The sequence below is a fragment of the Neurospora hispaniola genome (genome assembly GCF_033458365.1).
Source record: "Neurospora hispaniola strain FGSC 10403 chromosome Unknown B0T23scaffold_2, whole genome shotgun sequence".
Classification (NCBI taxonomy): Eukaryota; Fungi; Ascomycota; class Sordariomycetes; order Sordariales; family Sordariaceae; genus Neurospora; species Neurospora hispaniola.
In genome coordinates, this window is record NW_026944407.1 from 1,412,897 (window position 1) to 1,436,326 (window position 23,430).

Sequence of the window (23,430 nt, forward strand, 5' to 3'; positions counted from 1 at the left end):
ATCCTGCAGTCCTCCACTCTACTCTATTCCTTGGCAACAAATCATAGCTTTATATAGAGGCTCTATTCAGGCTTCTATGCACCTTCCATCGTTCGTCGGACAAGGGCCACTACTACGGTGTTGTCGATATAGCTTGGCTCCCAAGCTCTCTAAGGAAGGCTACTCAACCTGCTTGCTTGGCTGACAGCGTGCATGCCAGCTCCTGAACTCCTGATTCAACTTCCGCCGCATGTCTAAAAGTATCCCCCGTACCGCCGCCCGTCATCCGTCCAACCTGGAGGCCATCCGCTCCACTCCCATTCTCCGTCTTTGCCCGCTCGTCTCTCCAGTCGTCGCCCTAGCTGTCTTCCACAGCTTCGACGGATATTGGCCTCAGTTCTGCGATCTAAAGTCGTAAACCGATCTTGGGACAGGCCCAACGAGTTGTTAGACAGGATCCTGATCGGAGGAGCAGTCACCAACTCCTTTGCCTGACTGGCCACTGCCAGCTGGTAGCTGCATACGCATCGCAGCATCGCATTGAGCCACAACGAGCCGGCCCCCCAAGACGATTCTCACTTTGCGCACCGGTCGCGCGTGCCTCCGCACTCTCTTGAATCTCGAAGCGACCTTCGTTACTCTCTTCTTCGGACTCGGAAATACCACTGCAGTTCGTTTTTTTGCGAATGGTTGCAGATACAACGCTGCTCGCTGCCGTCGCCCGTCCGAGCTTATGCTGCGCAGCCGTAGCCAACACTGTGACTTGGCCCCAAACTACCTACGCGCTCCTCCAGTTTACCTTCCACCCATAGCATTATGGCAGGGTTCTTCAACAAACTCAAAGGCGCAGGTGCAGTATGTTGGATAACTCCTTTTGACTTCTGTCCTCCCTACGGACGAGTCTCGACAGGACCTTTGGTGTCGCTAACAAGCTCATGCAGGGAAGCTCCAAAACCGACAGCAATGCCTCGTCTAAGAACAAAAAGGACGAGCCGGCGGTGGAATTGACTCCCCTTGAGAGAATACTGCAAAATGCTGGGCCTCTGCGGGAAGACGGCAGCGACAAGTACTTTGGCTTGGAAAATGTAGGACCGCATTTTGGAATCTTGCTGTGTGGATGATGTCGCTAACACAAATGACTTTTGTAGTTTGGCAACACATGGTATGCACCACCCGGCCGATGACAGTGAAGTTTTATGCTAACCTTAGGGAACCAGCTACTGCAATTCGATCCTTCAAGCGTTATACTACTCGGAACCTTTTCGAGAGAATGTCGTTAACTACCCGCCTTTGAATAACACGTCAGAAGGCAATACGAGCAAGGTCAAAGTCTCGATACGGCCACCGGTACAAGTCAACGGAAATGCGGCGACGCCCGGCAAGCCATTGCCCAAACCGCGGCAAGGGTTCACTCCTGGACCAATACCGATGCCAATAACGCAACCGATACGACCGGAAGACAGGCCTGATGCCCCAGAATACAAGAAAAAGCAGGCCATGATTAAAGGGCCCGTGTTGGAGTTGGCCCAGGAAAATCCAGATGCGTACGGCATGGAGGAATGCACGTTCACCGGGCTCAAGGATATTTTTACTGCTCTGATTCAAAGCAACTCCAGGACCGGTGTCATCAGCCCACAGCGCTTTCTGGATATCTTCAAGCGCGACAATGAAATGTTCCGCAATTCTATGCACCAAGACGCACACGAATTTTACGGCCTTGTATTGAACGATGTTATCTCGAATGTGGAGGCGTATGCTAGGCGTATGCAGGAGAGCAGGAAGGAGATTGGAACGACATCGTCTCAATTAAACCAACAATCGTCATCTCCAAGCCTTACGAGGAGCATGATGGCATCCAACCTCAGGACGCCAGAGACAAGCTGGGTGCACGACATTTTTGAAGGCGTCCTAGTTTCCGAAACCAGGTGCTTGACTTGCGAGACGGTGTCACAACGAGACGAAACGTTTTTGGATCTCTCAATCGATCTGGAAGAGCACTCTTCGGTAACGTCATGCCTACGGAAATTCTCCGCAGAGGAGATGCTTTGCGAGAGGAACAAGTTTCACTGCGATCGTTGTGGCGGCTTGCAAGAGGCCGAAAAGAGGATGAAGATTAAGAAGCTACCAAAGGTTTTGGCGTTGCATCTGAAGAGGTTCAAGTATACCGAGGACTACAGCCGACTCCAAAAGCTGTTTCATCGTGTCGTCTACCCATATTATCTTCGCATGTTCAATACGACGGATGATGCTGAAGACCCGGACAGGATTTACGAGTTATACGCAGTTATTGTCCATATTGGAGGTAATGCCTACCACGGACACTACGTGTCAATTATCAAGACCAAGGATCGGGGATGGGTTTTGTTCGATGACGAGATGGTCGAGCCCGTTGACAAGAATTTCGTGGCGAACTTCTTTGGTGACAAGCCAGGCATGGCTTGCGCCTACGTACTATTCTACCAGGAAGTCACCTTTGAGAAGATGAGGGAAGAGTTGGATGCCGAAGGACTAGAAGAGATGAGGTTAGCCACCCAAGCAGCCGACCTGGCAGCCGGTGCGGAACAAACGAACGGGACCGGAAATGATTCCTTAACCAAGGTCAACAGTCAGCCGACAGTACCAGTCGAAGATCTTGACCCATCGGTAAGCCTTGCTCACGCCCAAACAGCTCCAGGCGGAATTGCCAGTATCTTACAATCTTCAACGCCGACCCAGACCCCCGGACCCGAGCCTTTCTCCCATCCTCTAGCTGCGGCACCACCTCCGGCCCCTGCCGTCATAACGAAAGCGGACGAGGCAGCCACGGTCCCGCCCAAATCCAAGGATGAACTTGCCAAGGAGAAAAAGGAACAGAAAGCCCAAGAGAAAGCACAGGAAAAGGCCCGAAAAGCCGCCGAGAAAGAGGCAGCAAGGCTCGCAGAAAAGGAGCGTTTCGAGAAGGTCGCAAAGAAGCGCGGAGTACAGCAAAAAGAGCAGGAGCAGCTGGCAAAGGTCATGCGCGAGAGCAAACAGCTGGCGGCCGAGGAAGAAAAGAGGCGCAAGAAGGAGGCGGCAGCCGCTGAAACAGGCACTAAGAGTGGCCCCAGCAGTCCCAGGCTGTTCAATCGCGCCGGCCTGGGTGGCAAGTCTCTCTCGCGCAAGAGCTTTGCTTTTCTGGGAAAGACCGGCGGCGGTGGTGGTGGTGTTGGTGGCGGTGGCAGCGACAAGTCCGAGAAAAGCAGCGACAAAGACAAGAGTGACAGGGCGGAAAGCAGCAGTACAGAGCAGAGGAGCAACGACAGCATGACCAGCAACTGCGTGGCTGAAAGCAACGCGAGTAGCCGCGCGACTACTGGTGATGGTTATGGTGGCAACGGCGCTGGCGGATTCTCTCCGTCGTCGCCGTTGTCGCCCACGTCACGAGGGCCGAACGGCATTTATTCCCATAATCACCACCTGCCGAGCTCGCCCATGAGATCCATGACGACTCCAGAGGGTATCAAGAGAGACGTGCGAGCGTCTAGGTCGGCATCGACGTCCTCCATACTCGGCCCGCCCCCTACGGCTCCGGAGAGGTTCGAGAAGCCGCCGCTGCGAGACCGGTTCAGCTTCAGCATGGGGAGGAAGAAGAGTTCACGGTTCCTATCGTAGTGCGATAGGCCTTTTGGATGTTTATCTGGTAGTGGGGTTGGTGGTCTGGAGGCGGTAGAGGAGTGCTCCAATTGTAGTACGAAAAGTCGAGAAAGCATGGGGAGTAGATGTAGTGTAGAGGGGTGAACTAGGGGAAAGGGGAGAGGGGGGAGTATTGGCGTCTAGGAGCGCTACTTCTGGAAGTTGTTGGTGCAAAACCTACAGGGCATGATCGAGGTGTGCGAGGAGTTGTTGAAACCCGCCGCGCCCTTATTGATTCTTTTCTGGCGGTGGTGGGTGATGTGAATCTGCAGGTTTAGGGGAGCGGAAATAAACAAAAGTAGACCAAGCAAAGTTATTGAAATGAATTGAACAAAGGCTCGCTGAACCTGGGAACACTCCGGGTCAGTCAATTACTGTACAACTAACTGAACCGCAGCTGGGGAATCATGTTAATAGACGGTTAGAAGCAAGAACCCCTCTTATGGCACTCAGGTACACTTGCGGGAAATCTGTTAGAGGCCTTCCTTGTACTAGTACTACTACACCCACATTCACCGAAAACCCAATTGATTATTACAGGCACTGGCTTTGATTCTACACAGCACTACTTCGCAATTCTCATCAGGGGATTTCACACAACCGCCTCTTCCCTGTCTGAACGTTTGCAGCGAGCCATTATTCGCCCATCAGACTCAAGCGGTGATGTCAACTTTACATTATCTGTTAATCATTCCGATGCGTTATCATCCTTCCTTCTTTCTCTTCTTGTCAGCCCACGAGGCCATGTAGTAGTCCGAACCATATGACTGAACCCGTCTTCCAGATGTATTCGTACCTATGCTTTGCATCCTGTTCCAGTCCTTTCTTGATCCCTGATTCGCTCGATGACCCTCCTCAGCCTTCATATTCCCCTGCACCATCCTGTTATGCATCTCTCTCTTTCGCTGTCTTCAGTTCGACACCCAGCTTCCTTCTCTTGGTGCCATGTTCGGCCGAAAGATCCTCACTTAGCCAAGCACCAGCTCGTATATTATTATCAGTGTGTTGACCAGAATCAGGAGGGCTACATGACAGAGAAGAAGTCAGCAAGGGGTTTCAGGTGTACAAATATCCCGGGTGCATATATGTATATACGTACGCCTCATCAATGTCCGTACGCTCGCAATCAGGTTCATGATCTTGGCTTGGACGGAGGCATCTGCGCTTTGGCCGAAGGCTGGGTCGTAGGAGGACGGAGAGAAGTTGACTGTTCAGAGAGAGAGAGAATAGGTTAGCTGTGATCGGTTTTGCTTATGCGCTTGCTTGGTTGCTGTTCTGCTGTTAAGTGTGGTTTGTGATGGATGGATAGGGGTCGTGGTGGATGCGTGGTGGTTCCTCCTCCTTCTCTGCCAGTCCCGGTGTGCGCTGGAACAACATGAACCGAGCAGTCGATGTATTCCTACTCGATCGCTGGCCCATCTGTCCATCCATCCGTATCTCTGCTAGCTGGCTGATGACCCAGTCCATCAAATCCAGCGCAGTTTTGAATCCAGACAAACCGAACAAAGACAGCTGAAAACCGCCCTCCCCTCCCCATCCAATTACCCATCCCATCCCCATCACCCACACCACAACAAACATCACCATAAACCACCCATCTCCCACGAATTCCACACACCGTCCATCTTCCAGAGAAGGAGCTCCACCGGATATTCCGAGCTGCACAAGAATAGCGCAACAAAGCCAAGCGACGAGGTAAGGGGACACAGGACATCACCTACTCCTGGCAAGAAACCTATCCTCAGAGAGGATGGCAATAGCGTTGATCAATAGGCAGGAGACATAGATTAGATTGCCAAAGATCAACATCTTGACGAATGGCGCTGGGGGGCGCGGCGTCGTCGTCGGTTGGTCGCTGATCGGTCGGTTAGGAATAGAGTCGGGAGGAGTTTCTCGTTGTGTCGCGCGCGCGCGCAGTCGGTCAGTCGGCTCTGGGCTATTTCGAAGCGACGGAAGGGTGGCCGGGTATTTCGATCGAGAATGGAATCAACGCAAGTCCAATCCGCTGGACCTTGAAACCGTCGATTGGCGAGCACTACAGGCGAAGAAGTATTATCTGCAACCTCTCTCTCTCTCTCGCGTTCGTGGTCTCCGTGTCGCTTGTTTGTTGGTTTGTTGGTCGGTAGTGGTGTAGCTGTGTGCAGTGAGGTGCAAGTCGGGCAGACGTGCCGTGGTGCCTATACCGGGACAAGGAGTGATGGACAGGGTGCTTCCAGTTCGACGACGGTGCTTCAGTTGGTTGCAGGCGGGCAACGGAACACTAAAGCTGTCATGTCATTGTGGAGATTCCAAGTACCATCAACACGAAGCTTAGGTTCCCGGCAGGCAAGCAGAGATACGTACCTACCTCTACGCAGTACCTTCCCTTGATTGTGTGGCCAATCAGAGGAGGGTTTGGGCTGGTGTAAGCCCCTATTCGTGACATGGGAGCAATGAGCATGGCTACGAGACAAGGCTCACTCAAGTACCTACAGCAAGAACATTGCCATCACGGCACAACCATCATCAAGCCTCGCTTTTTTCAAATCAGCCCGGGCAATTTTCACGACCCTGCATCATTATTCGACGTGAAACTATCTCTTTCCAGTCTTCCTTTCACTAACACAATCTCCTAGCCTCTCTCTCATACACTACTTCATTAACGATAACCAAACAGTAGCCTTCCTCTTCCATCCCCAGTTTCCTTCCTCGACACTAACCCTTTCTTGACCGATGTGATTAGAGCAAAGAGAGAAGACCAGATCCTCCCAAGTCCAATCCGACCAACTGACTACGACTGGACCAATAGGAAAAGCATATTGTACAAGTTCAATTTGGAACACGGAGAACGCCTGCAACATATGTGCAAGGTTCTTGTCCATTTACTCAAACTGACAGAAAACAGGAACAAAACAAACTAGGCCAGTGAGAATGGGTGGACATCCAAGCAACTTGCACGTAACACCGTCGTCCCTCCCATCCGACCTTCCTCCTTTTCCAACTTCAACTTGACACTTCACATCACCTCATCACAACTCTTGACAACGATGATGGCAATAACAGGAGGCAAAGGCAAATAATCACACACTGAAGGCGATGGAGTCGCACACAAACAATGTATGAAGAGGATGACTGGGTATTTACGCTAGTAACAGTAGAGAGGAACAACAAGAAAAATAGGTCGAACTGAGCGTTGGGAACGTTAACAAACCCTATCCGATCCTAACCTAGCCCATCCTAATCCACACCTTCATGAGTACAGTTTGAAAGAAAAGGAACACTGATGATAACAGAGTTCAACACCAAGTGCACGTTGCCTGCCCATTGTAATCTCCCTTCCCAGCGAGAGTCATAAGAGATGCAGCCTGATTATATCCAACTAGCCGTGCTTGATGATAGTAGGGTTGCCAAATTTGGATGATGAAAAACAGGTGGCTGTGACCAGGGCTGTGTTGTGATTATGCTATGTAGGTAGGTTGTAAGATGTAGTCGACGAGCGTGTTTATTTTTTTTTGCCTTCTTCGTATCCAAGCACCGAGCGGATGATGCGATTGATTATTCTTGCTCTGTATCACTTCCATCTAGTGTGTCGACGTCGCCGCTTGAGTTGTTGTCTGTGGCATCATCGGTGTCAGCTTGGTCCAAAGACCCGTATTTGGCCTTGTACCGCGCGAGCTCGTCCATTTGATCCTTCAGAGTGCTGAGAACATCGTTCATCGGCGCCCGAAGATCATTCAGCTTGGTGATTGGTCCGCTGCCGATTGCTATGTGGCGAACAGCGAGCGAAGTGATGCATGTCTGTAAATGGAAACTTTAGTCTCTTGATTCGTCGCACAAAGGGTTTTGTTTGGGCTTAACATACCTCGATCCGGCTGATTTGATGTTCCATGAAGTTTAAAAGAAAGTGGTCCGTAACCTCTCCAGCCCTTTGCTTCATGCGCTCCAACAGCTCGGTCTCCGGTGCCTGAAGTCCGCGGGCGTTAGGCTCCTCGAGCGTGCTGCACAACATTTCAAGGCGCAGCGCAACACGCCACAACGCCCAGATCGTCTCCGGCTCGAACTGTATCTCGCTGTCGGGATCCATAATCGCCGGCTTAGGCGTTGCAAGAGCGCCATAGGGCTGCAATGCGGCCGGGTTCTGCGTGCTTTCTGTATGGGCATGGTGTTGTTCCGTTCTGCCCACAAGCGCATGAGGGTATACCGAGTATACGAGTTCAGGGTTCTCAAGGCCCTTGAGCTTCTTCTCGCCCATGTCCTTGACTTCGAACCCTTGACTGCTCAATGCCCGTAGCTCAGCTCGGATGGCCTTTGCAGTAGCATCGTCCTCCAAAGAGTCCTCGTCAGCATCAACCGACTCCTTGTAGGTCTCAAGGCATCGATGAATCTCCGTAATGAAATCCGACGATGCGGTAATCTGCCCTCCGTCAGCGACAGCGGAGATACGACTAGCCTTGTTGACCATGGGTCCATAATAGTCCATTCGTCTTGTGACCGGATCTCGCTCAGCTAGGGGCTCACCCCAATGAGCACCCATCCGAACTGAGAGACCTCTGGTAATGAGATTATTGTTTCGGTCATAAATGGGCTGGCAGCTGCTGTTACTCAGTACTTCAGGGGGCCAATCCACTGTTAGCAGTTTCATTTGCACGGCAAAGCACCACAACAAGGCAGACGTGGCCGTGGGGAAAGAAACCATGAATGCGTCTCCTTCCGTCTTGACTTCGAAGCCACCAATCATCCTGAGCTGTCGCCGCATCACCTCATTGTGAAGCTTGATCGCCAACCTCATGGCTTCGGGATAGTTTTCCCATAATTGCGTAGAGTTTTTGATGTCGGTGAACACGATGGACAGCTGGCCTGTTGGAGGCGGGACTTCCGCGTTAAGGCGCATGAGATTAGAGTCCAGGGGTCCTTCGGCCCTCACCTTCCTCCTCTTGTTCCCGCTCGGTGGCACATGACTAGGATCATCTTGCGGCATCGAGAAAGTAGCATTAAGCTGTCCCTTGAATTGCTGCGCTTGTCGTTGCTTTAGGTTTGCAACGCCAATCATCATGATCAAGAGCTTGTTGGTTGACCCATAGGCTATCGCGAGGTCGCGAAGCTTCTGAGACGCCTTCATCAAATCGCTGCGACACTCACGCGCCACATCCACGATGAGCTCTGGCCGAAGATGCTCCCATAACTCTTTGCTGGCAATGAGCACTGTCTCATCTTTGTCGTCAATGGTGTGCTCGGTGATGTCGGGCGCTGCCTGCACTGCTGGTAATAGCTCAGTATAACCAAATGCACGAGACACATTGAGAACATCGTTTAATCGTCCGTTGCGCGAAACCCAGCCTCCAGCATTTCGAATGCGACTGCGCTCAACGGGGTCCGCCGGGTCATGCTTCTTGGTTAGCATCTTGAAGGAACCGTTGGCTTGGATGAGCATGCCTTGAACATCGCCAACGTTGGCGACGTAAAGCTTCAGCTCGCTCAAATAAGCAACGGTAGCTACACAGCCCGAATTAAGGTCTTCCTTGGTCAGGACCGTATGGGCGTAATTCCTGCTAGGGTGCGAGTCAAGCCCCCTTTCGTCTGCGCTGTTGGAGAGGCTCATGAGAAGCTTGTTGACCGACAAGAAAGTACGCCTCAGGGCATCCGCCGGATTCTCGTTCGGCTTCCCCTTGACCTTCTCAAGCTCTAGGATGAACAGTCTGCTAAACTCTTCATAGAGAAATTTGGCAATCTTCGAACCACCAGTGCTGAGCTCCTTGCCATCAAACAAGGCCACGAGCGTATCGGTTTCCACAGAACCCAAGCGAGGTACGACAAGGTCGAAAAGAGACAAGTGCTCGTTTTTGCCCAGCGTGTCCGCCATGCCGTACGGTAGATAAGCACCGGCCTTCATTTCGGAGGTTCTGACACGGCGGTCTTCCGTTTGGTCAGGGATGTTGGGTAAAGTATGAGTTACTTCCATCAACCCAAGCACACGAAGATTCGTCAGCTTCGAAAAGTCGGTGTCAGCAAAATCATCGTCTCTATAGCTTTGTGGCTGACGGTAATTGTTCTTGATCTCCAATCGCTTGTTGCCAGAAAGGTTCAAGTACCGCAAATCGCGGTTGAAATTCCAATTCCAATCATAGGGCACGTTGGTGACGTTGTACTTCAGATTATTGCTACTACAATCCAGAACCTGAAGTTTCTTGGCCCTCGATATTTCTGCGGGTAGGTTGATAAACTTGTTGCCGTTGATGTGAAGAGTCTGTAAGAGGCAGTGCTCCTCTAGGAAGTCCTCTGCAGGTAAACTAGTAAGTTCGTTGCCAGAAAGGTACAGCTCCACGAGCTGAGGCCAGGACCTGATCGTTCCTTGGGGCATGTCGCTCAAATCGTTGCAGGAAAGGTTCAGTACTCGAAGTTCAGGGAGGTGCTTGAGCTCCTCGAAGACGTCGTCATCTAGCTGGTTGTCCGCAAGATAGAGGTTCTTCAGAGATCCCGAAAACGTGTGGGTGAATCGGTAAGACAGACTGGAGTCTTTCCTAGGGCCGTTACTCGGGGTTATTACTCCAGTGCTGCTCTGCGTCGTACTTCGTGATACGACGGAGGTCTTGCGCCCTCCTTTTCCATACAGCGACACCATGGAGCTCTTCCTATTGTCGGGTCCTGATGGCACGGGTGACACAGCAACGCCGAGGAGTGTACTAGAAGCCTGGCTAGGGCGTCGCGACGCATCCCCATTAAGGTCGTCCATACTAGGTGTCCGCGAAAGGAGTCCGTTCTTGTTGCCGTTCGGGAAGGGATATGCACCTGGAGATGGGCTAGCTTCTCCTGGCGCTTGTGGCGCACGCGAGGCAGGCTTGGGAAACTCTGTCAAGATGTTGGAAGATGCATTGAGATGTTCGAGCTTGTTCGCCCACCAAATCTCGTTCGGAAGTTTGCGCATGTTGTTTCCGTGGACGTCTAACGTTCGGAGCTCCGTCAGGCAGCCGATTTCGGGAGGAAGCTCTCCAAGGTGGTTGTTTGCCATGCTGAGGTGGTCAAGTTTCTTGAGGTTACCAATTTGGTTTGGCAGGGAGACGAAGTAATTAGAGTCGAGTATCAACCTCTCAAGGTTCATTAGGTTGTCGATTGATTCGTCGATGCTCGCTAACTGCGCATTGGACAGGTTGAGGATCTTGAGGGTAGGGACAGGTGCTTTGACTTCAAACTTGACAATCGGATTCGAGTTGAGTTTCAAGCTTCGAAGTCTTTCAAAGGACCCACTGAATTTGGATATCTGGTTGTGATCGGCGGATAAGATCTCCAACCGAGGTAGGTCAGAAAGGACGTCGATGGTACTGATCTGGTTGTATCTGATGTCCAACTCCCGGAGGCTGACTAGGTCCCTCACGCTCTCGGATATAGGCCCAGACAGTCGGTTGTTAGTGATCACGAACTTCTCAAGGTTTCTCAACTTCATCAAGTTATCGGGAAGGTTGTTGATTGAATTGAAGCTGAGGTCGAGGTCGACGATGGTTTCCAGCTCGCAGATGAAGGAGGGGAAGACGTCGAGGAAGTTGGAAGATATATTAAGTGTCCGCAGCGACTTGTAGGCTCCAAGCGTCGGGGGTAGACTGCGCAAACAGTTGTTGGCGAGGTTCAGCTTGAGCAGGCCTGTTAGCTTGCTCAGTTCGCTATGATCCAGATCCTGGAGGCGATTGTTTGACACATCTAAATAGGTAAGCTTGCTGGCCGTGGCGAAGCTCTTGGGTAAGGCCTGCGCCTCGTTGTTGTTGAATTTGATGTCCCGAAGAGCAGTGCAAGCTTGTATAAAATCTCTAGGGACATCTAAGGATAGATTTCTGGACAGATTGAGGGATACAATCTCTGCTGCCTTGCGATATAATGGTACCGGTATGGTTATTAGGTTGCGCCCAGACAGGTCAACATGATTGAGCTTCTGGTTCCTGAAGTTGATGTCAGGTGAGAGCAAATGCATGTCGGCTTCCTTCTCCTTGAGGAAGACCCATCGACAAATGTAACTGTTGTCTTCGCGACCGATTTCGTCAATGCCATCCTTTTCCTGATAACCTATCTGCTGAAAGAGTCGTTTTTGTATTCTCAAGGGTTGTTCGGCGCTATTCAAGACCCTGAACAAATCGTGCTTCTTGATAAGGAGAGAGTAGCTGTCCTGAGCACCCGGAGGGAGATACGTCTTTTTCGCCACACCCATTATAACATCCTCAGCTGTCGCAGTCAAGGGCAGGGTGAGCGTAGTCCAGGTGCTATCTGACCTAAAGACACGAATGTAATAATTGCTTTTCTTCTCCTTTTCCTCGGTAGGTTGACGTGAGCACAAGTCTTCATTTACCTGAGGGGCGAGAGACTTTTTGTTGTCGCGCACGGCCCAACTGTCCGGGGCAGCCCATGCGCCCTCCGGATCTGTCGTGATCGGGACAATCATCTTTTCTGATTCGCGTCGCATTGATATGCTGTTGTCCAGGGGGGTCATGGGTTGAGGCTTGGTCAAAATTCCCTCCATATCATTAAGGTTCGTATCGAGATGATAGACGGTTCCACCTCCCATGTGCATGTCAGTGGGCCCAATGTCCTCGTCCATGTCATCTTGGGGCTGTTTGGCCGAGCTCGATTTCTTAGAGGTGAAGAGTTTTGTGGTGAACCCCGGCGCCGTCGTCTGGCGCACATAGCCAGGGCGGACAGGGACCTCTCGTTGCTCGCTAGGGTCCGAAACGTAGACGGATGCTGGGTAGGTGGATTCGGCGGCGCGGGTAAGGTCTTGTCTCGACGGGCGGTGTACAAGAGTGTGGTTCGAGCCACTCCGAAGGCTGGAGCCATCTTCCTTGTCTTTGTTGTGCCGGCGGAAGCGACCCAAGATGCCCTTTTTGTGCGATGGAGCTGGAGATGATGTTCCGTCGGAAATACTGTTGGCTTTGAGTCCCCGCGACGTCCCTGTCCAACTGGGCGCTGGACTCTGTGCGCGAGATCGGGTGCCCATCATAGAGCTGGAACCGTTGCGGAAATCCCTAGCGAAACTGGCTGCCGAATCCTCCCTGCTAAGCGATGGCTTCAAAGCTCTCGGATCCTCGTTACTCTTGTTGTGTTTATGATGTCCCGGTAGGTGCACGATGGAGTGACCTGACCGGGCGGAAGACGAGGTCTTTGGTGGGTTCTGGGAGCTGTCGATGTAACGATCGCGATCAGGGCCAGTGAGACTTGTTCGAACGGGTGCTTCGCCATAGCGAGCGATGTCCTGTGATTCGTGCAATGGTCAGTTACGGCGAAAGAGATTATTCGTGCAATTTTTATTATACGGATTGGTAGGCACGGCGGGCAGGAGGAGTCCAGACTGGAGAATAGCAGGAAAGAGCGGGTTTCTCGGGATTGGAGCTGGGTAACAACGACACCTCACTGGCAGGCTGTCGTTGTCATTGTTGTGTAAAAGTCTCCGCAGCCATTGCCTTGGGCTCCTTGTTAATGTGGTTGTTGTGAACTTGAATACGGAAAATGGCAGGAGGGATCATCTCACCGCCGACATGTTGCAGGAAGCGTCAAACGAGGGTTGCGTTTGGAGCAAAGAATGAGACGGCCGGCGGCCATTGCCAATGTTGATCCCACTGCTACTCATCCAATTCGCGATTCCCAAACGGGATAGCTCGGGGTGGAGATAGGAAAGAGAAGGCCAGAGATAAGATTTGGCGAGGCGTGGATATGGGGTCAAGCGAGGGTAGGTAGGTAGTAGGTATAGGTAGCGTAGGATACCCCTAGGGATACTACTGCTCCTGTATCTCTTACCAAGCTACCACCACGACACATTACGAGAGAGGGGAAGAGGGTGAGGGGGTGAGAGAGAAGAGGGGGAAGGGGAGATCGAAAACAGTAAATTACAAAAAAAGACAAAAATAGAGAAAGAGAGAAAGAGAGAGCGAGGCTATACGTACGTCGGCTTCTTGGTACAGAAACGGCACAACTTCGGGCGCAGGCACTGGGGTTCGCGGCCTCGAGGGCACGGGCGAGGCATCCCTATCTCGCCCGCCGACAGTCGAGACGGAGCCAAAGGTGGAGGGATGGTGATCGGTGGCATTGGAGTAGTTGCGGTCCCGGTGCGAGCGACCGCTGCCTGGTAGGCTGTAAGAGTGTGATCGGTGTTCCTTCCCTGTGGACATGGGGCCCGAGTGACTCGGCTGGGGCAGGCTAATTTCCGACGAATCTCGGCCAGGCCAATCGTCCCGATCGCCAAAAAACTGCTGGAGCTTCTGTAGCCCGCCCCGGGTCTTGGAAGTCCGCGACCCTTGGCTGCTCGCCGTCGTCGTGATTGAAGCAATCGACGGCCGCCGCTCATCGTCGTAGTATGCCGAATCCGGAAACTCCATGCTGCCTGCCGACGCCTGCGAAGGCCGTGCCGTCATCGGCCGGATGCCCGGCGATAGCTGCGATATTACCGACAGATTGTCCGTAGAGTCATTGAGGAAGCTGCCCATGGACATCCCGCCGCCGTTGTTTCCCCCCAGATACGGTGCGTACTGGCCGAGGTTGCTGAAGGTACCCGAAACTGATCCTGCAGCGTGACCCTGCTGCTGCTGCTGCTGCTGCTGCTGCTGTTGTTGTTGTTGCTGCGGCTGCTGCGGCTGCTGCTGACTGTGCGATGACGTTCGGCTCAATGCGCCGCCTGTGGTGTCCAACATCGCCGCCATTTCACGACGATATCCCCCCAGCTCGCTCATTCTGTGTTCGCGGATAGACGCATTGGACGGTGTAGTGGGCGACTGGGTCAGGCGCGAGCCCCCCGTGGGCGATACTTGTTGCTGTGGTTGTTGCTGTGTCGGCGTCTGCTGCGAGTAGTACTGAGAAGGGGATTGAGACTGCTGGGAATTCAATGACAACTGCGGCTGCGAGCATGATTGAAGCGTGGCCTGTGACAGTGAGTGCGACCGCGTCTGCGTATGCGACGGCTGCGACTGGGACTGCGACGACTCGAAATCTCTCGATGACCTGCTGTAGATGGGCGGCCGACGCATGCACCCGTTAGTTTGAACTGCAGGAAAATAGGGCAAGAACAGGGTTGACATGTAACAGGAAGGGACGGCAAAGAAGAACGGGGTTTCCGGATAGTTGCGGTGACAGGACAGGACTGTGCAAGCAAGACTGGGTAGGTATCCGTATCACAGAACCGCTCGAGAACCACGAAGCCCCCAGGAAACAACAGACTGCGTCGCTCGCTTCAACTCACCTCGCAAATTGGGTGCCGTCATCCGTCTTCAAACGCGTCGGCGCGGGCCTGCGCGAACCCTGTGAGGCGGACCGAGATACATTGTGGCCGCCATTGCTGCTACTGCTGCCCGCTTGCAGCGACGGGGACAGCGGCCGTGTCATCGAGCTGCCCAGGCTGCTGGTCGGCGTCAAGGGAAATGGCTTCGCCGTGATGCTGGATTGTGCGCTGTCGATGGAGCTGTAGCGGGAGCCGCCGTCATTTCTCGTCATTGTCACCGGCGGGAGGCGAGCGGAACAAAGATGCCAACTACTAGGAGACCACAGCCATTCCACGTGAGGATGGGGATGGCCAGTGTTTTCAGGTCATGGCCTTGTCCGATGCTAAGATGGCGGGCGTGTCTTGTGGTGACGAAGAATGGGGACGTTGAATCCCGACAACCCAAGACGTTGCTGGTGATATGCTGGTGTGTTGTTGAGGTGTTCAGCTGCTATCTCGTGGGTGGCTAGTCCAGGTCCGCGTTTGCCCTCTTTGCTGGGCCGGCAAAGTGGTTCTAATCGTCTCTTGTTAGGTATTTGCAGCGAATCGGAAATGGATCAGATGTCGATGTTCACCAGCAGGTGAGTGGGCGTGGAGGTAGGGCGGTAGGTCACTGGCGTCCGGGTACCAACAGGGGTGGGTGGACGGCGGACCAGGGTGGTGGGTGAGATGTGCGCCAAAGATGGTCCACCATCAGAAACTCGACAATTATGTGTCCAGTCCTCATCACTACCTCTAGGTACCCTAGTGGTCGGCATTTGGGGCTCTCCGACAGTAGTGTACTGAGGCAGCGATTGGCCCCATAGCAAAATCTGTACAGGGCCTCAAAAAGAGCCAGAGCACTCGGGTTTCTTGACCGAGTCGCTACCTCTACAGCTGTGTGACAGTCCGAGCCTGTGTCCGGCTGTGAGCTGCCCAAGATAAACAAGCCGGGCTGAATCCGAAAGGTCCCCGGGCGGTGATATTGCCCATTCCAGACATGAGAAGGAAACGGGGGCTGACGAGCAAGTGTGAACATCAGGATAGTTTACACTGTCCCTCTGGTTGTCGGCCACTGCAACTTCAAGTTGGGTTCCAGGACCCCAAGCCTTTCAGGACTGCGAGTTGATGCTCGGCTGGAGTCCATGCAACCTGTCTGCCAGGGCCTCTTCTAAGAAGCGTCTCATCGTTTTTTCAAGCATGTATTTTATGATGAGTCATCACCTGAAGCCGACATCTTTACATTCATCAGCGACCGAAAGCAGACACATGAGGCACGGCATAACCTGCTGCCGGTTCGGGCCTGTATTACCTACAGTCCCATCTGCCATCTCAGCGCACTAGCAGGACCGCCCGAATTATCTCGGTGACAAAACATAAGAACTTTTTGGGCTTCCCATCCGTGGCCACAGTGTGTGCATCAGAGAGGTTCCTGTGCGCCAAAGCACCCCGAAATTACAGGTACCCATGTCAAGTCGGTGTCTGGTGTCAATGTCAGGGCACCCGAACGGATGGTGCGCATATCGGTGAGCCGTACATAGTACGTAGAGGTAGGGTACATCGATTCTGAACGGCAGATTTGCAGGGGTGGCCAGCCAGCATCAATTCGCTCCGCGTGGGGGTGTGCCCGCTCCCTCAGGCTCCGCAACCCTGTCAGTATTTTGTGAAGCTCACGATGTTTCTGTTTTGAGGTGTCTTAAAACTTGGCGCCCAGAACCCCCCAAGTAGTCTACTATGTAAAATCGGTGCATGTCGCAGTGTGAACGACTGAAAGCGCCTATTTTCTGAACTGCATCTGTAAACACAGGCTAACCTCTCAACAGCTGCAAGGAACCATGCAATGTGTCGAGGGCCTGGATATGAGAATTGGACGCCAGGCACGGTACGTACTGTGTAGAGGTACCTTCATGGTCCCCGGACCCCATTAACGTGGGAGGTGCGAGCGTTCGCCGTCGCTCGGTGTCTCTACCCCGTAAAATAAGGGACCTTGCCTTAACATTAGCCGGCGGTACAAAATACCGGGCTACTAGCTACCTACCCGAACACGTGTGGTGACGGGGTGTCGTTAACCTCTATTTTCCACTCACCTAACCTACACCTGTAACCAACAGATCTTGCCCCGGCGAGGGATAAAGCACGCTAGTTTCCAATATCATAGCTACATATGTAGGTACCAGGCTTTTCGTCGTTGGGTACCTCTACCTAGCGGGACTGCATTTCCAAATCCACAATCTGCCCCCATCCCATCTTTGCGTCGAGTTTTTATATTATTCATCTCATCAACAAAATAGAAGGTTGCTTACATGAAGCCAAGAAACAGAGCCGATCTGGAGCTTTACGCCTAGTGCATGGACATCTTTACACACGCTTCTACAAAGAGAGGAGGAGCTTTTCGCTCCAGTTGGCATCCCGTGATTCGATCTAAGAAGAAAACTCGATGGGTTCCCTTCCCGAGTCTCGCCACAGATAGCCTCGTTCGTCAGAATGGGTCTACTTGAGCAGAGGGTAGCCCGGTAGTCCTGCGCACCCCTTTTTTTTGCTTTTTTTTCCTTCTAGGAGAAGACAGCTCTGGGGGGTAGGGATAAGTCTGAAGCTGGAGAGACTACATGGATGTCAAGTTAGGTGCCGCTTGAAAAAGAGCGGCTCATATGTATGCCCGCAAATACAACTCGGCGTAAAACAAGTTGGCAATGACTCGCAACAGCTACCGAGCTTAGAAGAAACAAAGTCGGACCGCCTGGAGTTTGCATGGGGCTGAATATTCGCGACAGCTAACGTTCGCAGGGCATGTTTTGAAGAGTTGTAGCTCCGTCTAGTTTCATAACTGGTAGTGCCGCAATTGCGGAGCAGTGAATCTGATATGTGACTTCGCACGTTTCTATCCTGAAACAAATGGAATCCTCTACAAACAAAGGTGGTTTCTTCTAAATCCCTTCCAACCAGCAACTTACATTGGTAACCCGGAACAAACCAGGGATATTTTGTGAAGGAAAAGGGGGCTTTGGGAGAAGAACATTGACGTGCGCCCAAGACAAGGAGAAACGCCCAAGATGTTGCACGATCAAGGATATAAGAAACGAGAGAAGATTGTCCAGCTCATAGGTTGTTCTATTTGCTCATCCCAGTACATGCCATGTGAACATTGGCACGCTTGAGCCCCATCGACAATGCTCCCGACGACTAACTAAATCCTTCAGGTTGACGACTTTGTGAACTCTTCAGATATAGTTCTTACGCGTGCTCTCGGAGAAACAGGCGTGTAAAATGATTAAAGATCGCCGAGATCCGAGAGAGTGGATATTGAAGATATTGTTGAATGACTGTCGTCATCCTTCTCAACCTTGATGTGAATGACATCCTTGCCATTGGACCTGATCTCGTCGTCCTGTCCTTTTTCACCATCTCTAACCTCGCGCTTGGGCTTCTCCTCGTCCTCGTCTTTCAACCTGCTTTCATACTCGTATCTGAGATGAGCCTCGTCTTCGTCTCTGAGGCCCATCTCATCATTTTGGCTTTCCTCGTCTTCTTCGTCCTCATACAAGACGTGGTCTGCATCTTCTTCGTTCAAAAGCTCTCCTACCCATGTGCTGTCTTTCATGATAGTCCTTGCCTGTTCCTCTGTCACTTTCTCTGTCCCTTCCTGAGACATATCCTCCATAATAAGCCGCACAGCCAACTCTGGGACCAACACGGATTGCACGTATACCATATAGCCACGCTTCGAAACCAGGCGATCTTGCACCGCTCTCTTCCGTAATTCTGAAGAGAACTCATTGACCAAGGATTCCGACATAAGCCGCAGACCGCGCATGCCGTAGTACCCAGGAGTCAGATTCCCCTCTGATTTCAGTAGAGTCTTGTTCTGACCCGACTTGATCTTGTCATTGAGGGCATTGGCGTAGTAGGATTTACCGCCGTTGAGAATGGTGCGAAGAAAGTAGTGGTGCTTCTTTATCCGCTTGTCCAGCACAGTCCAATCGATGTCGGGATATCCCTTGTTCTGCCATTCTTCCTTGGCTGATTTCCTCTTGTGAGACAGGCAGAACTGTTGTTCTTGGTGAAGAGTCATTCTAGTTTGCCTCGCTCGAAGGGTTTCGAAGAAGGACTCGTCGACATCCTCGTCACACATCGGGCAGACGAGCTTCCGGTTTGACTCAGGAGCGGAGTCGAAACTTTTGAGGGGTGAGCTTGGCAGTATAGGTAGCGTAATGTCTGCTTCTTCGAATCCCGATTCCAGCTCTTTGTCCAAATCGAAGGGAGATGAAAAGTCCTTTGGAATTCGTAGAATAGTCGGCTGTCGCTTCTTGGCTTCTTCCTCAGCTTTCCTCTTTTCCTTGTCAGATTTCGACCTTGCAGGCCGTATACGAGATCGTCCAGAGCCTGCCTTGGGAAGTTTCGTTGCCGAGGAAACGTTGGTTGGAGAGGAATCAGGTATCGCAGCGGGGATTCGAAAGTTCATCCTGGGAGCGTCCGCCTTTCCATTCTCGCCGGCTGCTGGTGGTATTTTGAGTACCTTGGGGGTTTTGGATACTGGCTGTTTCGCATCTCTGGGTATTTGAAAGCCGTGCTTTTTGCCGAATTTTTTCGATATCTCTTTCGTGGATCTGAAGATGCTAGACTGGTGCTGACTGCCCAACTGTTGCTGAACCGTCTTCTTTTCCGTAGTTATCCTTTTTGGAGGAGGCTGTACGATCGAGCTTCCTTCGTGATCAGTTTGATCATCCTCAATTTCATCCCGCAACCGCTTCTGTTGCCGCGTCGCCGGCCTTGTAGATGAGCTGGTGGAGATGTCGGTTCCTGGAGAGCTGCCGTGTTCTCTGGAGGGAGAAGTTGACCTTTGTTCTCTCTGTCTGCCACGATGAAGTAAGTTCGTCAAATCGCCCCTCATGGATTCCGCAAATCCTTCGTCGTCGCTGCTCTGAGGAGGTGCATCTGGATCAATATCGTCCATTTTTGAAGGAATGGTTAAAAGCGGTGGAACTCCTCGCTGATTTTTGCTTAATCCAAGGAACCGCTTGCCCTGTGGCATGCTGGGTTTCATCTTCTCACAGCTCAGGTAGAGCACAGGCCTTGGGGATATTGGTGAGGCGGTATCGTGCCTGAGAGCTCAGACTGGAACCTGCTGCAGTCGTGCGAGAGCCGAGTGTTGTTGTGGTTGCGGTTCCAGGACGAGGAAGTCAAAGTGTAAAGTATTGCTTGGGAAGATGCCAAACAGCCCAGGTACCATTGAAACTCATAACCTGCCCGCACCCGTTCTCTTTTGAGGGCCATATGGTCAGGGCAAGAACCAACGCGGACCTTCAGAAAGATGGAGATATTGAGATGTGATTCTCCTGCACCTTAGTTCATCTCACTGCATTTCTCGGCCCGTTGTGAAGCGCGATGTCCTGCAGAGCCAACAAGGTTCCCGCACCAAACTCGCACACAATAAATAGGACCCGACACTTCAGACGACCGACGCGTACCTAGGTCGTGTCGGTAAATGCGGGGCCGCGGGGCGCTCTTGGTTTCCCCTTGACATGCTAGGTGCGTTGTGAACGCCACACAAAGAACGAGCACAGCGTTACCCAGAGGTACCTACACCTCAGCACGTTACACCACATCCGTACTGCGTACACTAGCTCCAGCACGGCGGAAGCCTCAAGGCTACCACCACCACTTCACGCATGAACAGAAACTACTTTACTACTCCGAGCTCACTCCACATCAACTTCGTCAGATCGCAAGCCCAACACCTGAGTGCTTCAGTGATTATTTCGTGTGAGCAGAGTGTTCCAGATGGCATCAAATCGAAAGTATGCTGCCCTGCCGGACCTGGTAAGCCTGTCTGCTCTGGGAGCTCGCAAACGAACTGGTTGCTAACCACACCGCAATCCAGGATTCCGCGCCAGACATATACGAAACACCAGAACTAACTGACGACAATTCCACAGTTCCGGTGAGCTGACTCTCAGCTGTTCCGTTCGGCGCAAAACTAACTATATTCTAAGCCTACAACTGTGAGGTCACCCTCTGATAACGAGTTCGATGAGGAAGAAGATGATTCTGCCGCCATTTCCCGGTCGCGTCTCCGGATCGATGAGGCCCGTTCGAGGTTCATGCCTGCTGCGGTAGACGCCAGCGATGTCGACTTCTCAGACCGGCTCAGCAGCAAGAGGAAGTCTTACAAGACTGCAAGTCGGCGGCAACGGATTCTAGAGGATGGCACTGAGGAGCTGGGCGACCTAAGTGACGAGGATGGCGCAGAAAACTTGGCCAGAAAGCTTGCACGGCTAAAGCGCGAAATCGAGGAGGCCAAGGAGGAGTATGAGAAGCAGAAGGCAGCGGCAGAGCAGCCCAAAGCAGAGACAGCGGGCCAGGACGAGGAGGAAATTGAATCCCTGAGCAGGACCTTGGATGAGATGTCAAAGCTCGATGACCTGCTTGCGCCTCGAACGGCGCCAGCAGGACCAGCCAAGTCTGTTCGCATTGATGAGGGGCCGTTGGAAGCCACAGAAGGCTTCGCGAGCTACACTGTTACCTATGCACCAACCTACGAGGAAACACATGCGCTAGCAAAGGCAGCCGACTTCGATCACCGGCTCGTCATTCTGGAGAAGGCCCTAGGGGTTGGATCTCCAGAGATGCCCGAGTTCGACTCGAACGGCCTACCGAGAGCGATACTGCCTATCTTGGAGACTCTCCACAATCAGGTCAAGACCTTATCAGAGGCCTCGACATCCTCTTTGGACAGCATTACTCGCAGAGTCCGGACCTTGGCACAGGAGGCCGAAAATCTAGAGAAAGCGCGCAAGAATGCAAAGGCAGCTCACGAGGCGCTTGCATCGACAGGCGCAACGCCAGTGATGGATCCAACTGCGGCCGAAGACTCGGAGCTGACGGCCAAGATCAACGCCCTCTACGGAACCATTCCAACGATCGAGAACCTGACGCCTCTACTGCCTCCTCTACTGGACCGTCTAAGGTCTCTCAGGGTGATTCATTCCGATGCCGCTACAGCATCTGAGACGCTGGCACGTCTAGAAGCAAAGCAGGCCGATATGGCGGGTGATATTCAACAATGGAAGGAAGGCCTAGAAAAGGTCGAAGCAGCCATGAAGGATGGAGACGCTGCCATGGTCAAAAACATGGACGTAATGTCGGGATGGATCAAGGAGTTGGAGGCAAAGATGACGAAGCTGAATTGAACGCCATGGCTGTCGTGTCCAAGTAAGATATCCAGCATTAAGGCGAAATGCTTATCACGAACGCCTTGTTGTCTGCAAGAGCCCAACCGAACTTGGGCGCATCACTGTGTAATCTTCTGCAAGACATGTAAATAGATGAAGACATGAGGTCGAGATTCCCCGCTTCAAATACCGTTGGTATGTCCGACTTGTATCTACTACTGCGACTGCAAAAAGTTGAGGGCTTGTTGTACCAACTGGTACTTGAGGACGAGAACCCTGACGACCCAGAGCTCAAGGGTTTCTTGGAAGCTTCCATCGATGCAATTGCAGGTCCACTCAACGACCAATCAGGTGAACCCTTGGCACCAGAAGCTTGGATCCACTCACGTTCATCGATAAAAAGTTGAGTCCTGAAAACCAGCAGAAATTTTCCTCTTGCACACTCTTTCCTCAGGTTCTCCGGCAGTGACTTGTCATTCCCCAACGCCTGGCTTCACTGCCTCCAAGTGGAACATCACAATGGCTTCGTGAAGACGGTTACTGTCGAGACCCAATGGGATCTTGCAAAGCTGCTGTTAGTTATCATGCTTTGAGCAGCTGCTTTTGTCACTAGTGCGATCAGCACGTGACGGAGACAATTCGACGACGATGCGTCGGTCTTGAAGCCCAGAATTCCTGAGCGAGATGATGCATTTCTCACGAAACAACCACCAGAAAACATCCGATTGGTAAGTCTACTCCCCAAACCACCCAATTGGGCTCCCTACACTGCGGCTCGGATGATGCATTAAATTATTTGCTACTCTGAAGTACATTGATGTCTCAATAATCACCAAGATCTCTGACTATCCAGCCACCAATCACTTCGTCTTACATCTTCATGATCCCTTTGCGTTCAAGAAGGCTAATAAGGCACAGTCTGGCAGGATCTGCTTTACGATCACAATGAGCGCGCCGAAACCCCCAAAGGGTCATTTTAACATCCTGTACTTCGCAACTGCTAGCTCCCACACGGGCAAGGATATGGAAGCATTACCGGCGCCGCTACCCTTGGGGAAACTCTTTGACACACTCGAGGAGCGGTACCAGGGTATCCGAGAAACGGTGCTTGATCACAGCCTGGTCACGATAAACTTGGGCTACGTGGATATGCCGAGTAGTGAGGATGAAGACGGCGAGGATAACGCTGTTGTTATCCAAGAAGGGGACGAGGTGGCTATCATACCTCCGGTCAGCTCCGGCTGAAAGCGGGGGATACATACGGACATTGTCTACCATTCACAAACAAATAGAACGTCAGTGTTTGAAATGCCAGATCATGTCCATTGTGTAAAGCTTGCTGCAGTGTCTTCGAATTGGGTCGCGGTACAGGCTCTGTTGGTGTGTCTTTGTTCGAAATTCAGACTTTCAACAATCAGAGAAAGCCATATGTTTTAGCCCTCTCCGCGC

At 52.2% G+C, this 23,430-nt stretch overlaps 5 protein-coding genes across 5 annotated transcripts; 2 read left to right on the forward strand and 3 right to left on the reverse strand.

The window, feature by feature from the left end:
- Nucleotides 1–614: 614 nt before the first annotated feature.
- On the forward strand, nt 615–3,609 carry B0T23DRAFT_437765 (cysteine proteinase; the record flags this gene model as incomplete). Its single annotated transcript, XM_062840635.1, has 4 exons — nt 615–834; nt 921–1,064; nt 1,128–1,141; nt 1,197–3,609. The coding sequence occupies exons 1-4, from the start codon at nt 796–798 to the stop codon at nt 3,607–3,609; spliced, it is 2,610 nt and encodes an 869-aa protein (XP_062695262.1). The 5' UTR covers nt 615–795.
- A 492-nt stretch (nt 3,610–4,101) lies between these two features.
- Nucleotides 4,102–5,632, reverse strand: B0T23DRAFT_72056 (Yos1-like protein). Its single transcript, XM_062841693.1, has 3 exons — nt 5,352–5,632; nt 4,730–4,837; nt 4,102–4,654 (listed from the first exon to the last, which is right to left on the reverse strand). The coding sequence occupies exons 1-3, from the start codon at nt 5,437–5,439 to the stop codon at nt 4,599–4,601; spliced, it is 252 nt and encodes an 83-aa protein (XP_062695263.1). The 5' UTR covers nt 5,440–5,632; the 3' UTR covers nt 4,102–4,598.
- A 1,195-nt stretch (nt 5,633–6,827) lies between these two features.
- On the reverse strand, nt 6,828–15,228 carry B0T23DRAFT_72084 (adenylate cyclase). The gene is made up of 4 exons (XM_062841694.1): nt 14,816–15,228; nt 13,527–14,580; nt 7,472–12,838; nt 6,828–7,407 (listed from the first exon to the last, which is right to left on the reverse strand). Exons 1-4 carry the CDS (start codon nt 15,064–15,066, stop codon nt 7,165–7,167), a joined length of 6,915 nt encoding a protein of 2,304 aa, XP_062695264.1. The 5' UTR covers nt 15,067–15,228; the 3' UTR covers nt 6,828–7,164.
- A 2,852-nt stretch (nt 15,229–18,080) lies between these two features.
- On the reverse strand, nt 18,081–19,763 carry B0T23DRAFT_426165 (RTC4-like domain-containing protein; the record flags this gene model as incomplete). The annotated part of the gene is made up of 1 exon (XM_062839965.1): nt 18,081–19,763. One exon carries the CDS (start codon nt 19,761–19,763, stop codon nt 18,081–18,083), a length of 1,683 nt encoding a protein of 560 aa, XP_062695265.1.
- A 454-nt stretch (nt 19,764–20,217) lies between these two features.
- B0T23DRAFT_352518 (uncharacterized protein) lies at nt 20,218–23,226 on the forward strand (the record flags this gene model as incomplete). Its single annotated transcript, XM_062836092.1, has 5 exons — nt 20,218–20,629; nt 20,691–20,750; nt 20,803–21,930; nt 22,792–22,898; nt 22,932–23,226. The coding sequence occupies exons 1-5, from the start codon at nt 20,591–20,593 to the stop codon at nt 23,224–23,226; spliced, it is 1,629 nt and encodes a 542-aa protein (XP_062695266.1). The 5' UTR covers nt 20,218–20,590.
- Between the last annotated feature and the right edge of the window lie 204 nt (nt 23,227–23,430).

Bases quoted from the DNA above. Each gene is read 5' to 3' on its own strand.
- B0T23DRAFT_72056 (XM_062841693.1), bottom strand. From the start codon at position 5,439: ATGTTGATCTTTGGCAATCTAATCTATGTCTCCTGCCTATTGATCAAC. The intron at 4,838-5,351 runs GTAGGTGATGTC...CTCTCTGAACAG, and splicing joins GGATAGGTTTCTTGCCAGGA to TCAACTTCTCTCCGTCCTCC. The intron at 4,655-4,729 runs GTACGTATATAC...TCTGTCATGTAG, and splicing joins CGTACGGACATTGATGAGGC to CCCTCCTGATTCTGGTCAAC.
- B0T23DRAFT_72084 (XM_062841694.1), bottom strand. From the start codon at position 15,066: ATGACGAGAAATGACGGCGGCTCCCGCTACAGCTCCATCGACAGCGCA. The intron at 14,581-14,815 runs GTGAGTTGAAGC...GCCCATCTACAG, and splicing joins GACGGCACCCAATTTGCGAG to CAGGTCATCGAGAGATTTCG. The intron at 7,408-7,471 runs GTATGTTAAGCC...TTCCATTTACAG, and splicing joins ATCAAATCAGCCGGATCGAG to ACATGCATCACTTCGCTCGC.